At 43.1% G+C, this 14,960-nt stretch overlaps 1 protein-coding gene across 2 annotated transcripts; it reads left to right on the plus strand.

Moving 5' to 3' along the window:
• Nucleotides 1-1,435: 1,435 nt before the first annotated feature.
• ankef1a (ankyrin repeat and EF-hand domain containing 1a) lies at nt 1,436-14,960 on the plus strand. 2 transcript variants are annotated; one of them, XM_029631788.2, is made up of 10 exons: nt 1,436-1,955; nt 2,501-2,902; nt 3,556-3,755; nt 4,084-4,233; nt 5,397-5,520; nt 5,765-6,599; nt 6,847-7,073; nt 7,273-7,430; nt 11,889-12,029; nt 14,190-14,960. In XM_029631788.2, exons 2-10 carry the CDS (start codon nt 2,551-2,553, stop codon nt 14,343-14,345), a joined length of 2,343 nt encoding a protein of 780 aa, XP_029487648.2. In that variant the 5' UTR covers nt 1,436-1,955; nt 2,501-2,550; the 3' UTR covers nt 14,346-14,960. The 2 variants fall into 2 exon arrangements, with proteins under 2 accessions (XP_029487648.2, XP_029487649.2); XM_029631789.2 differs by lacking the exon at nt 1,436-1,955 and adding an exon at nt 2,098-2,173.

The following is a 14,960-nucleotide window of genomic DNA, read 5'->3' on the forward strand; positions in this document are numbered from 1 at the left end:
GGGTCAACAGAAGGTAGGCTCTGAGGGTCAGGTCTTGACATGTTCCTGAATAACATAGCAACACCTGAGGGAATGGCATCTAAAACAATTGCAAAATCTTTAGGTGTTACAGGGACCTTGTAAAGTGATAAGAATTCTTTATAACTGAGTAAAAGACCCTCTGCATTTACCAGTTGGCTCACCAATAGGATATTATTTCTGAACCAATATTCTAAAAACAGAGAGGTAAGCTCGAGAGGTTTCGTTGACTCGGCAGGTTCCCATCCACGTCATGCTTCAGCTGGCCAATGGGGCTTCTACGCTGCAGCAAGATCGTCAGGCTTCTAGGCCTTAGCCGGTTTGTCCAGCCTCCATGCCTCGTCTGGCTCGCCCAGGTGGGATGCTGGGTGGCAGCCTGACGATCATTATATGCACCTGTTATGCAGCTGCGCTCATTGGACTCCCTCACTTTGTTGATTGCCCCTGCATATGTCTGCTCCTGTCTTCTCTTTAGTAGCATTGTGTGTCGGGTTTGTGTCCAGACGCTCTTGTTCCGTTGCATGTCCGCCTATATTAAATGGTTCACTCCCTATACCTGCTTCTTATCTCCTGCGTTGGGCGTTACACATTCACGATTGAATTACTACACAATGCCTACACGTGAATTCTGTATGGCTACTCAATTCATATTGAATTACTGCTGCCAGTGCCATTTGTGTACGTAGTGTTGTGTTCCTACTGAATTGCTCCTGAGACTATTTAATTTCCTACATAAACCCTTTTGAATTACTATTGAAAACGTCTTGTTTCACTACTGTGTCACTACTAGAGTAGTGCACATGTTATTTTATCACTTTTCTAAATATAGTTATATCAAAACAAGAAATAATAAGCTTATACTAACGTTTGACATTAAAAAAAAAAATTATGACATAGTAAATGACATATTTGCATTTTTTTGTTAATCCCTTTGAGGCCTTGTCTTCATTCCGCTTTGACTAAATGGGGAAGTTCACCCATTTTTACACGTTACCTTATTTTCACTATTTTTGTGCTTGTAGTTGTTTCCCCCAAACTTAAAAAATATATTTTGTTTGGTTACAGTCTTCACTTTCGATAGACAATAATGCATTATGAAAATGTGTCTAAGCATGTTATAAAACGCTCAAATACTCCAAACTAACTCATATATCAGAATCTCATTCTTTCCACTCAATTTAATTAAATCCAATGTCCCATAAATCCATATTTTTGTTGTAAGAAGCATTATTCAAATATGGATTTACAGCACAGGTGGGGGGTCAAAATGTAGTGCAGAGACTTTATCCAGAATGAGATTCTAAGTGGAGTGTTTTATAAAAACACAAACATTTCAATAGTGCTAGCAAACAGCTAGGCTAAACTCAATTCCTCTCTATGACAACTGTAAACTGTTGCACTCGTGAAAACGGATGTCCAGGATTATATGATAGCTCTACTTCACTGCGCTGCTGAACCCTGAATATTTGGAGATTACTTTTTGATTTTGAAGAGGGGAGGCAATATTCATCCACTTTTACTCTCGCAGTCTGATCTTATTCCTTTGGCTTTTGGTTTTACTCTCTTTAAGACTGTGCTTGAGTGACAGGACTGACAAACACGATGTAAACTGATATTTGCAACGCCAGTGAAGTGCAACGAACCCGTAATTCCACTTTAAGAGCATAGCCATTGAGTAAAATAGAATGCGCGTTGCCTGCCAGCATTCAAGATGCCGGCAGTTATTCCTTGAGGCCCATCCTCTAGTGATTTTACCCGCACGTTCCGTTGCTATGGGAATTCTTTCCCACCCTGCTCTCCAACAAAAGTCACAGGTTGTGCTTTGAAACAACAAACTATTCGGTCGATTACGCGTTAATTTCGCTCCAATGATGACTGGATTTGTCAAGAAACTAACCACGTAGAAATAGTTTCTGCATGTGAGAATTTTTTTAAAGGTAAGAAAGCACAATTTAAAAGCTGTCTTTCAAATTGTTTTGCAGTTTACGTTAGTTTGGTCTAGGCATATTCTACGTAGCTAGGCATATTTTACGTAGCTAGGCAGACACGTAAACAAGCCAGACCTACCCCACTTAAAAAAAAAAAAATTGATATCGTAAACGGAACGTAAACAGTTTACAACAGCGAGGCAGAATGGCCACAAGGAGATGTGAGAGTGAGTTGATAGTAACGTTATAGGGCCTACAGTTTGATTGTATTTTAATCTCAAGGAGAAAGGGTCAAAGAAATACATATAGTTGAAGGTCGGCTATTTTTTGAGTTGTGTTATCGGACTAAACTCCACTCCACGGTGAAGGAAGTTTATACACCATTATAAAGGACGTTTCTAAACTTTCTTCACCATAGAGTGGAGTTTAGTTCTGCGAGAGTTGTGCATGCTTTGGTTTAAAATGTGCATTTTGGGGACTATACCATTGGCTACATTGTACCAGACAAATGTAAATAAAGTGAAACTCAATTATTTCAAACTTTTGACATATAGTATTTGACCCTGGTCTGGAAGGAGAGCCCCTACTTGCCCACTGACCCATAATGAAGACCCCGGTGGCTGAGGGTCGCCTGCAGGTGCTGCAGATCTACCGGCTCCTCCAGTATGTCCATGAGGGAGACCAGCCTCAGATAGAGAAGATGGTAGACATGGGTGTGGAGGACCTCATCAACCTGACAGAGCCACGGGAGGGCACCGGAGTTCTCCACCTGGCTGCTGTGGCCAACAACACAAACATGGTCAGCTTCCTGCTGGCCCAGGGCGCCCAGCCCAACGTCCAGGACAAAAGGGGGCGCACCCCGGTCATGTTAGCAGCTGAGATGGGGCACGACGGCATGGTGGCCCTGCTAGCTAAGAACTACGCTAAAATGAACCTGTTGGATGCTGAGGGGAAAGGTGAGAGGATCCAGTCAGCCCCCAGATTAGGTGATGCTGTGTTTGCTAGAGATATTGAGTAGAGTAGTGTAGAGTAGAATAGTCAGCCACTGAGAATATAATTTTATGCAATGGGATGGAATCAAATATAATATTACTTTATTTATTACCCGTAGATGGAAATGTGCTCTTTGCATCAATTCAAACCATAGTATTCACTGTATTCAAATTTCCACTCCACAGTTTGCTTACTTACTGTATTACTGTGTGTGTAGCTCTGATACAAAGAGATGAGTTCTGTTTCAAGTTCAGTCTGGTAGCCTCCTGTTGAATGGCGTGACTGTTTGACTCATGAAAATGCATGCTTTCTTCTGTTTACATATTGATGAGATCAGTGTCTCAGGCGGCTCGAATTGACTCCCTCCCTCCAAAGGAGCCAACCCAACGGTGCTCATACAAAACTCCTTAAAGCCCAATTATGATAATAGCCTCAATTGCAGTGTGGTCCAGTCTTCAGTTTACAGTCAATGAGTCTTTGCTATTTACTGGGGATGATTGTGGACACATCTAATTACAGATCAGAAGGGAACCTCTCCCTTGTCTGTAAAGCCTGCTGGGTAATCCGATCCCTTCAGCTCAATGGCTCACTTGGTGGCTCTTGGCTCTTTTCCCAGGTGTGCTCTTCTACTGCATCTTCCCCACCAAGCGCCACATGCGCTGCCTGCAGGTGGCCCTACACAGCATGGCTGATGTCAACAACGTCTCGCTCGCCGGGACACCCGTGTTCCTGCTGGCGTGTCAACGTGCTGCCGACTGCTCCGCCATGTGCCTCAGCATCCTGGAGCAGGGCGCCGACCCCAACTCAGCCAATCAGGTCTCATAACACATGACATGGGAGTTTTTGGGAGATCAATGGGCAAATCTGAAATTACACCCTATTCTATATTTAGTGCAATACTTTAGTCTTATTAGGTACAGTTTGCTGAAAAATTATAAGTGTGCCATTTTGGATTCAACTAATTTTATATTTTCTAAAATGTAACTTATTGTGACTTGTGAATTATGGGAGAGGATATTACCTGAATTGTTGTCTCTGAGTAATGTAGATATAGAATAAGGTAACTAAGACTTTGATGTGTGTGAATTTGGTCTTCATATTCACACATATATCACATAGAGGTGACATCCTCCTGTCTCTTCAGATGACAGGCCGCACTGCGTTGATGGAGGCAGCCAGGGCTGGGGCTGTAGAGCTGGTCAGAGCCATCCTACTGAGGGGGGCAAACCCCAACACCCTCGACAAGAACCGCCTCCACGCCACACACTTCGCTGCCATGGGGGGATTCTTTGAGGTGGGTTATTTTTTTAATTTGACCTTTATATAACTAGGCAAGTTAGTTAAGAACAAATTCTTATTTACAATGACAGCCTAGGAACAGTGCCCTGTTCAGGGGCAGAACAACAGATTTAAGAACAAATTCTTATTTACAATGACAGCCTATGAACAGTGCCCTGTTCAGGGGCAGAACAACAGATTTTTACCTTGTCAGCTCAGGGATTCAGTCTAACAACCTTTCGTTTACTAGTCCATTGCTCTAACCACTAGGCTACCTGCTACCCCAGGTAGCCTAAGCAGTAATAATTAATTTGAACGTCAGGTGTCTGTCAGTATAGACTACCCATGTCTAATTGTGGCTTTAATTCCCACATGGGCCACATATACAATATATCTGTACTAAGGTTGCAAAGGGAGGGTAAATTACTGGAAACTTTTTGGATTCATGTAATCTATCAAAAGACATCTAGTGGGCCTTTTGGGTACTTCAGATTATTAGTGTCTTATTATTTTGGGCCCTCTGTGTGGCCTTATCACATATAAAATATATGAAATTACTAAATAAGATGTTATTAAAATAGAAAAACAGAATGACAAAGATGTCAAACATTATCCTAAATGTAAACCATCAATTTAGTGAATACTATTGGTGTATAATATGAGGGTTTCAGCATGAAATATCCCTTTATATATATTTTTACACACTTCTATTTTATTTTACTATGTCAATATGTATTTGTTGTTAATGTTTTGGCGTCAAAGTAGTGGCAGTTGTGAAAATAGTCAATAGTTGGTTGAGTTGCAGAGTTAATGCCGTGGTTGATTAGATGCTTTTTTTATTAACTAGGCTATTTTCTCTTGAACCATAATTTAAAAAAAGTTGTGACCAAAGTCACGATAGATTGCCATATATTTTCTGTTAATTAATAAATGACTGAAGATTCTGGTAACTTTGGTAAATTACCGGTATTTTTGCAACCCTAGTCTGAACTTCATGCGCCAATTTCCTGGACCCAGATTAAGCTTAGTCCTGAACTGAAAAACACTTCCTATAGACATTTTCCATTGAGCAGGACAAGGCTTATTTTGGGTCCGGGAAACAGGCCCTATACGTCATCTGTTTGTGTACAAGCATCATCAGTTAATATAATTTAATATAATTGTATTGACTTCCTGCAGGTGATCCAGGTGCTGTCTGCTTACTCAGCTGACATGGGGGTGATGACATCAGAGGGAGACACTCCTCTGCACTACGCTGCCCGAGGGGGCTTCACTGATTGCTGCAGATTCCTAGCACAGAGAGGTATGTGCCCTAACTAACATGCTTTTTTTACTAATACTGTAACTAATATACACGGAATGAATCAGTCCTTCTTAAACTCATACAAACACATTGACGGTAAGCTCAGTGAACATGTGTTTGAAACATTTTTAAGCATTTTATACATTTTATTCCCAGCATTTGGAATGTTGGCTATTGATTTGTCAGATTTTTATTCCACTTCAGTCACGAAAGGGTTTCCATCTTTATTGTGTGATAACTTCAGGTTGTAACCCCAAACAAAAAAACCAGGAGGGCCTTCTTCCCCGTCATATTGCCAAAGACAACAGCTACAAGGCAGTGGTAAAGGAACTCAAGAAAGCAGAGAGGATACACGGGAAGTACTCCAAAACCGGGGTGTCCAATCCCAACACTCCCTGGGCCCTGACCCTCCACGATTGGTCCCACGAGCACGAGGCCGCCCTCCGGAACGCCTTTTTGGATGAATCAGAAGCCAAGGGCACGGAGACAGTCTCTAGGGAAATGTTCATATCTGTGCTGCAGAAGCTCCAGGCCCCAGTGGAACTGGACCAGCTCCATAAGGTGGTAGTGGCCCACGACAAAAGGAGAGAAGGACTAGTCAACGTCAGTGACTTCTTCAAGGGCCTCAAGTACCTCCAGAAATCATTTACCATCGCCTCTTATGGTCCAAAGAAGAAGAAAGGAGGAAAGAGAGGTAAAAAGGGCAAGAAAAAGGCTAAATTCACTCTCCCCATGCCTATTTGTACAATCCCACCTGAGCTTATATACAGACGGGACGACGGCGGGCCGCCTCACTACATGATCGAGACGTACCAGCATTGTACTGACGTCACTCGTTTCGACCGCGACCACCCGCCAGTCCACCCGATAGAGGATGATTCAGCCTGGTACCTAGACAAGCCGGAGAGGGTCTATATCGACATCAACTACTGTGTGAAGACGGGGGACCTGGAGTCTCTGAACCTGGCCTTCAGTCAGGGGGTCCCGGTGGACGTGAAGGACCGCTTCTATAAGACCCCTCTCATGACCGCCTGCTCCAGTGGAAACTACGAGGTGGCCCAATTCCTCCTCAACTTGGGGTGAGATAGAATTCTCTCCTGGACGAGTTTATTTAGTTTTAGTTTATGGAACACCTTAGTCAACATATGTAAAGGGGTTGTAACACAACTCATCCTTATCACTTCTCCTTTTTGTAGACTGTATACATTTCTCGATGTTTGCTTTATAATGCAGTGTGATTATGCCGGTAAAGTTATAGTGGTTTAGTCAGTCATAGCATTAGGCCTATTTCAGTAATGTACCGTGTGTGTTTCTTATATACCACAGGGCTGACGTGAATGTGTGTGACCAGTTCCGTTGGACGCCCCTCCACCACGCTTGTCACGCAGGACAACTGGACATAATGGAGCTGCTGGTGGAGAGAGGTGCCAAGGTGGACACGCCCGCTCTCAACGGTGCCACACCCCTCATGAGGGCCATCGAGAGCTGCAGGCCCTGCTGTGTGGACTACCTCATCAAGGCCGGGGCAAAGGTCGCTGCAGAAAACAAGAAAGGTACTGTACATGGTACATGAATAGCATGATGCAGTAGGATATTAAATAGCAAACAATGAATGAATACTCACTCACTCTGTAGGCTACCCAAACTACACATAAGGTCAGCACTCAGAACAGCCAAGTTGGTTGACTGTTTTGGTTGATCGATTGCCTCAGAGACTTTTTCTGCCATTTGAATAAGTGCATTTTGTTTCAGAGCAAAATTGCTTGGACATCGCCCGTGCCTATGCAGACTTCAGGATTGTGGACTTGGTCCAGGCTAAGATTGATTCTCTGCCCAAACTCAAGGAGAACAAGAAAGGAAAAGGGGGTAAACCTCAACCTAAACCCAGACCTGCCACTGCCCAAGAAAAGGTACAAGAACCTTTGATGCTACTGGTTTGTCCTAACAACGTTGACCGTTTCTTTCTATTTTTGATCCGATCGATGGTAAAACTGTTAACCAATCATCAAATTCCTGTATGTCAAAGATGTGGTCACACACACCCATTCTTTTTTGATCACATTGAGATTTTCCCATCTCTCAATGTGACCGAAAACCAAAAAGTGTAAAAGGATAGTCCCTGTTACCCTACCCCAGAGACTTGTAAGCAAATTAGTCCAGACGTGTAGAATTACTTGCTGACAAGGCCGTGGTGTAGTTCTCAATAACCAGAGGCATCGTAGCCGGCAGAGACACCATGCGAGTCCCTATTCAAACTCAAGTAAAATAAAATTGCTATATACATGGGGTACCGGTACAGAGCCCATGTGCGGTGGTACAGTGTAGTCGAGGTCATTTGTATATGTAGGTAGGGGTAAAGTGACTATGCATAGATAATAAACAGCGAGTATCTGAGGGGAGGGTGTCAATGTAAATAGTCTGGGTGGCCATTCGATCAATTGTTCAGCAGTCTTGTGGCTTTGGGGTAGAAGCTGCTAATGAGCATTTTGGTCCTAGACTTGGCTCTCCGGTACCTCTTGCCGTGCGGTAGCAGAGAGAAGTCTATGACTTGGGTGACTGTAGTCTTTGACAATTTCTTGGGCCTTCAGGCCTTCCTTTGACACTGCCTAATATATACAGTGCCTTGCGAAAGTATTCTGCCCCCTTGAACTTTGCGATCTTTTGCCACATTTCAGGCTTCAAACATAAAGATATAAAACTGTATTTTTTTGTGAAGAATCAACAACAAGTGGGGCACAATCATGAAGTGGAACGACATTTATTGGATATTTCACACTTTTTTAACAAATCAAAAACTGAAAAATTGGGCGTGCAAAATTATTCAGCCCCTTTACTTTCAGTGCAGCAAACTCTCTCCAGAAGTTCAGTGAGGATCTCTGAATGATCCAATGTTGACCTAAATGACTAATGATGATAAATACAATCCACCTGTGTGTAATCAAGTCTCCGTATAAATGCACCTGCACTGTGATAGTCTCAGAGGTCCGTTAAAAGCGCAGAGAGCATCATGAAGAACAAGGAACACACCAGGCAGGTCCGAGATACTGTTGTGAAGAAGTTTAATGCCGGATTTGGATACAAAAAGATTTCCCAAGCTTTAAACATCCCAAGGAGCACTGTGCAAGCGATAATATTGAAATGGAAGGAGTATCAGACCACTGCAAATCTACCAAGACCTGGCCGTCCCTCTAAACTTTCAGCTCATACAAGGAGAAGACTGATCAGAGATGCAGCCAAGAGGCCCATGATCACTCTGGATGAACTGCAGAGATCTACAGCTGAGGTGGGAGACTCTGTCCATAGGACAACAATCAGTCGTATATTGCACAAATCTGGCCTTTATGGAAGAGTGGCAAGAAGAAAGCCATTTCTTAAAGATATCCATAAAAAGTGTTGTTTAAAGTTTGCCACAAGCCACCTGGGAGACACACCAAACATGTGGAAGAAGGTGCTCTGGTCAGATGAAACCAAAATTGAACTTTTTGGCAACAATGCAAAACGTTATTTTTGGCGTAAAAGCAACACAGCTCATCACCCTGAACACACCATCCCCACTGTCAAACATGGTGGTGGCAGCATCATGGTTTGGCCTGCTTTTCTTCAGCAGGGACAGGGAAGATGGTTAAAATCGATGGGAAGATGGATGGAGCCAAATACAGGACCATTCTGGAAGAAAACCTGATGGAGTCTGCAAAAGACCTGAGACTGGGACGGATTTGTCTTCCAACAAGACAATGATTCAAAACATAAAGCAAAATCTACAATGGAATGGTTCAAAAATAAACATATCCAGGTGTTAGAATGGCCAAGTCAAAGTCCAGACCTGAATCCATTCGAGAATCTGTGGAAAGAACTGAAAACTGCTGTTCACAAATGCTCTCCATCCAACCTGACTGAGCTCGAGCTGTTTTGCAAGGAGGAATGGGAAAAAATTTCAGTCTCTCGATGTGCAAAACTGATAGACATACCCCAAGCGACTTACAGCTGTAATCGCAGCAAAAGGTGGCGCTACAAAGTATTAACTTAAGGGGGCTGAATAATTTTGCACGCCCAATTTTTCCGTTTTTGATTTGTTAAAAAAGTTTGAAATATCCAATAAATGTCGTTCCACTTCATGATTGTGTCCCACTTGTTGTTGATTCTTCACAAAAAATACAGTTTTATATCTTTATGTTTGAAGCCTGAAATGTGGCAAAAGGTTGCAAAGTTCAAGGGGGCCGAATACTTTCGCAAGGCACTGTAGGTCCTGGATGGCAGGAAGCTTGGCCCCGGTGATGTATTGGGCCATACGCACTACCCTCTGTAGTGTCTTACAGTTGAATGCCGAGCAGTTGGCATACCAGGTGGTGATGCAACCATGCTCTCAATGGTGGAGCTGTATAACCTTTTGAGGATCTGGGGACCCATGCCAAATATTTTCAGTCTCCTGTGGAGGAAAATGTGTTGTCGTGCCCTCTTCACGACTGTCTTGGTGTGTTTGGACCATGATAGTTTGTTGGGTGATGTTGACACCAAGGAATTTGAAGCTCTTGACCTGCTCTACTACAGCCCCATCGAAGTTAATGGGGGCGTGCTCGGTCCTCCTTTTCCTGTAGTCCACAATTATCTTCTTTTCTTGCTCACATTGAGGGAGAGGTTGCTGTCCTATAGGCTGTCTCATCGTTGTCCGTGATCAGGCCTATCACTGTTGTGTCGTCAGCAAACTTAATGATGGTGTTAGAGTCGTGCTTGGCCACACAGTCGTGGGTGAACAGGGAGTACAGGCGGTGACTAAGCACGCACACCAGAGGGGCCCCGGGGTTGATGATCAGGGTGGCAGATGTGTTGTTGCCTACCCTTACCATCTGGGGGCGGCCCATCAGGAAGTCCAAGATCCAGTTGCAGAGGGAGGTGTTTAGTCCCAGGGTCCTTAGCTTAGTGATGAGCTTTGTGGGTACTATGATGTTGAATGCTGAGCTGTAGTCAACGCTGTAGTCTCACATAGGTGTTCCCTTTGTCCAGGTTGGAAAGGGCAGTGTGAAGTGAGATGGAGATTGCGTCATCTGTGGATCTGTTTGGCGCGGTATGCGAATTGAAGTGGGTCTAGAGTTTCCGGGATGATGGTGTTGATGTGAGCCATGACCCGCCTTTCAATGCTCTTCATGTCTACTGGCGTGAGTGCTACGGCGCGGTAGTCATTCAGGCAGGTTACCTTCGCATTCTTTTACACAGGGACTATGGTGGTCTGCTTGAAACATGTAGGTATTACAGACTCGGTCAGGGAGAGTTTGAAAATGTCAATGAAGACACTTGCCAGTTGGTCCGCGCATGCTCAATACATGCTCTTGAGTTTGATGGTTCGTCTGAGGGCACGGGGGTGTGGATGTTGCCTGTAACTGAGGTGGTATTACACCTCAATTCCATTGGATGAATCTCGGAACATATTCTAGTCTGTGCTAGCAAAACAGAGTGGATGCTACGCTACAGGACTGTCTGACCACTTCCGTATTGAGCGAGTCACTGATACTTCCTGTTGTGGTTTATGCTTGTAAACAGGATTAAGGAAGACAGAATTATGGTCAGATTTGCCAAATGGAGGGTGAGGGAGAGTTTTGTGTTCATCTCTGTGTGTGGAGTAAAGGTGGTCTAGATTTTTTAAAACTCTGGTTGCACATGTGACATTCTGGTAGAAATTAGGCAAAAATGAGTTTTCCTGCATTAAAGTCCCCGGCCACTAGGAGCACCGCTTCTGGATGAGCATTTTCTTGTTTGCTTATGGCCTTAAACAGCTTGTTGAGTGCGGTCTTAGTGCCAGCATTGGTTTGTGGTGGTAAATAGACGGCTACGAGTAATACACATGAGAACTCTCTTGGTAGATAGTGTGGTCTATAGCTTGTCATGAGGTACTCTACCTCAGACGAACAATACCTTGAGACTTTTTTAAATATTAGACATCATGCACCAGCTGTTATTGACAAATACACATACCCCCACCCCTCGTCTTACCAGACGTAGCTGCTCTGTAATGCCGATGCATGGAAATCCCAGCCAGCTCTATATTATCCATTTTGTTGTTCAGCCAAGACTCGGTGAAACATAAGATATTCCAGTTTTTGCTGTGTCACTGTGGTTACTTCAATGTTGCTCCAGGGTTGGGCTCAATTCTATTTCAATTCAGTCAAGATATGAATTAAAATTCCTAAGTATTGATAAATCCTCATTGAAAATCAATGAGTCAATATTTCAGTTGATGTAGAATTAAAATGCTGATACAATCTCCAGAAATTGACTGAATTGAAATGGAACTGACCCTAAACCTTGATTGCTGTTTTATCTGCCTCCTTGATGACTTGATGACTGTGTTGCCATGGTCCCCCCCCCCCCCCCAGGGTCATGGTCCGGTGACACCTGCTCCATCTGAGATGGTAGTGAATAAAGCGATGTCCCTGAAGGAGAGCATCATTCGACACAGCACTCAGATCATCAGTGGACAAGTCAACAAAGTGGACATCAGCTATGTGCCAAAAACGGTAGGACTGCTATGCCATTGCAGTGCTGATGTAGCAGGGGTAATCAGATTAAAATGACAACGAATCTCTCTCAAATGAGTTTGGTAACAATGTTAATTTTTTTCTGCAAGACATGTACAGTGGGGCAAAAAAAGTATTTAGTCAGCCACCAGTAGTGCAAGTTCTCCCACTTAAAAAGATGAGAGAGGCCTGTAATTTTCATCATAGGTACACTTCAACTATGACAGATAAAATGAGGGAAAAAAATCCAGAAAATCACATTGAAGGATTTTTAATGAATCTATTTGCAAATGATGGTGGAAAATAAGTATTTGGTCAATAACAAAAGTTTATCTCAATACTTTGTTATAAACCCTTTGTTGGCAATGACAGAGGTCACACGTTTTCTGTAAGTCTTCACAAGGTTTTCACACACTTTTGCTGGTATTTTAGCCCATTCCTCCATGCATATCTCCTCTAGAGCAGTGATGTTTTGGGGCTGTTGCTTGGCAACACAGACTTTCAACTCCCTCCAAAGATTTTCTATGGGGTTGAGATCTGGAGACTGGCTAGGCCACTCCAGGAACTTGAAATGCTTCTTACGAAGCCACTCCTTCGTTGCCCAGGCGGTGTTTGGGATCATTGTCATGCTGAAAGACTCAGCCACGTTTCATCTTCAATGCCCTTGCTGATGGAAGGAGGTTTTCACTCAAAATCTCACGATACTTGGCCCCATTCATTCTTTCCTTTACACGGATCAATCGTCCTGATCCCTTTGCAGAAAAACAGCCCCAAAGCATGATGTTTCCACCCCCATGCTTCACAGTAGGTATGGTGTTCTTTGGATGCAACTAAGCATTCTTTGTCCTCCAAACACGACGAGTTGAGTTTTTACCAAAAAGTAAAAAGTAAAAATATCTGACATATGACATTCTCCCAATCTTCTTCTGGATCATCCAAATGCTCTCTAGCAAACTTCAGACGGGCCTGGACATGTACTGGCTTAAGCAGGGGGACACGTCTGGCACTGCAGGATTTGAGTCCCTGGTGGCGTAGTGTGTTACTGATGGTAGGCTTTGTTACTTTGGTCCCAGCTCTCTGCAGGTCATTCACTAGGTCCCCCCCGTGTGGTTGTGGGATTTTTGCTCAACGTTCTTGTGATCATTTTGACCCCACGGGGTGAGGTCTTGCATGAAGCCCCAGATCGAGGGAGATTATCAGTGGTCTTGTATGTCTTCCATTTCCTAATAATTGCTCCCACAGTTGATTTCTTCAAACCAAGCTGCTTACCTATTGCAGATTCGGTCTTCCCAGCCTGGTGCAGGTCTACAATTTTGTTTCTGGTTTCCTTTGACAGCTCTTTGGTTTTGGCCATAGTGGAGTTTGGAGTGTGACTATTTGAGGTTGTGGACAGGTGTCTTTTATACTGATAACAAGTTCAAATAGGTGCCATTAATACAGGTAACGAGTGGAGGACAGAGGAGCCTCTTAAAGAAGAAGTTACAGGTCTGTGAGAACCAGATTTCTTGCTTGTTTGTAGGTGACCAAATACTTATTTTTCCACCATAATTTGCAAATAAATTCATTAAAAATCCTACAATGTGATTTTCTGGATTTTTTTTCCTCATTTTGTCTGTCATAGTTGAAGTATACATATGATGAAAATTACAGGCCTCTCTCATGTTTTTAAGTGGGAGAACTTGCACAATTGGTGGCTGACTAAATACTTTTTTGCCCCACTGTACATGTCTTGCAGAAAAAAATTAACATTGTTACCAAACTCATTTGAGAGAGATTTGTTGTCATTTTAATCTGATTACCCCTGCTACATCAGCACTGTTTTTGAGGGCACGGGCAGCGCCATTGAGGCCTCCATTTTGAAGTAGTCCATTTTATTCTACTACTATTCTACTACTTCAAAGAACAAACTGAAAGGGTGCACACTGCCACCTGGAGTGTGTTCTTTGAACAAGTATAAATAAACTCAAGGTTGGAGGTGTAATGCCACCTGCAGTTATGGAATGTTTGCTCACCAGTATAATTAATTGGCTGATCCCTCCTGATGACCTGGATGGAATTATGTGATCTTTCCTTACCTCATAGGAAGTCCCACCCAGTTGATTACTTCAAAATGGTGAATGTCTTCTATACAACTCTATGTTCTCCCCCTTTATGTTCCAGGTATGGGGCAAGCAGACCACCACCAGCCAGCTGGTAGAGAAGATGCAGAAGAAGAGGGAGAGGTTTTCCTACGAGGTGGACTTTGAGGACTTTATGATGCCCTTCAGTAAGAACATCCAGCAGAAATCTCTGAAGCTGACTCAAGCTACTAACTAGTGGGAACATGGTTGTAATGAGTCAGCAGTTATGTTTGCAGATGGAATATATTTGCCTCACATAGTTGGGTTCAAATCAGTTTTCAATTCAGGAAGGGAATTGGAATTAATTTAGTCATAATTTCAATTTATGTATTGAATTTCAATTTACTCTCTGAATTGAAATCATAATTTGCCTTAGCACACTGATGGCTGAGCGGATTGTTTCCTCACTGTCATAGAAAGCCAGTAAATGTATTGACTAAAACAAGAGACACCAAGTAGTAGATGTAAAGATGTAAGAATAATGTATAGATGTTGTTCACTGTATCTATTGATATAAATCCACTTGAATTTAGTACAAAATTTTCTTCTTCTGACATGCCTACTGAGTACTCATTGTATGACTAGACACAAAGCACATGGCAAAGAGTCTGTCCTGTATACCAGACAGCTTCCACTCATCCAGACAGCTTTACAGTCCTACGGATTTGATATAGAAGTCCTAGTAATGATTTGAAATATGTTGGAGAGGATCCACACCTCCCCAACTGTTGGTTAGAGCCTGTAAGTAAGCAGGTCTTCACACAACTGTTGTATTCGGCGCACGTGACAAATAAACTTTGATTTGATTTGG

Source organism: Oncorhynchus nerka, linkage group LG24 (genome assembly GCF_034236695.1).
Source record: "Oncorhynchus nerka isolate Pitt River linkage group LG24, Oner_Uvic_2.0, whole genome shotgun sequence".
Lineage (NCBI taxonomy): Eukaryota > Metazoa > Chordata > Actinopteri > Salmoniformes > Salmonidae > Oncorhynchus > Oncorhynchus nerka.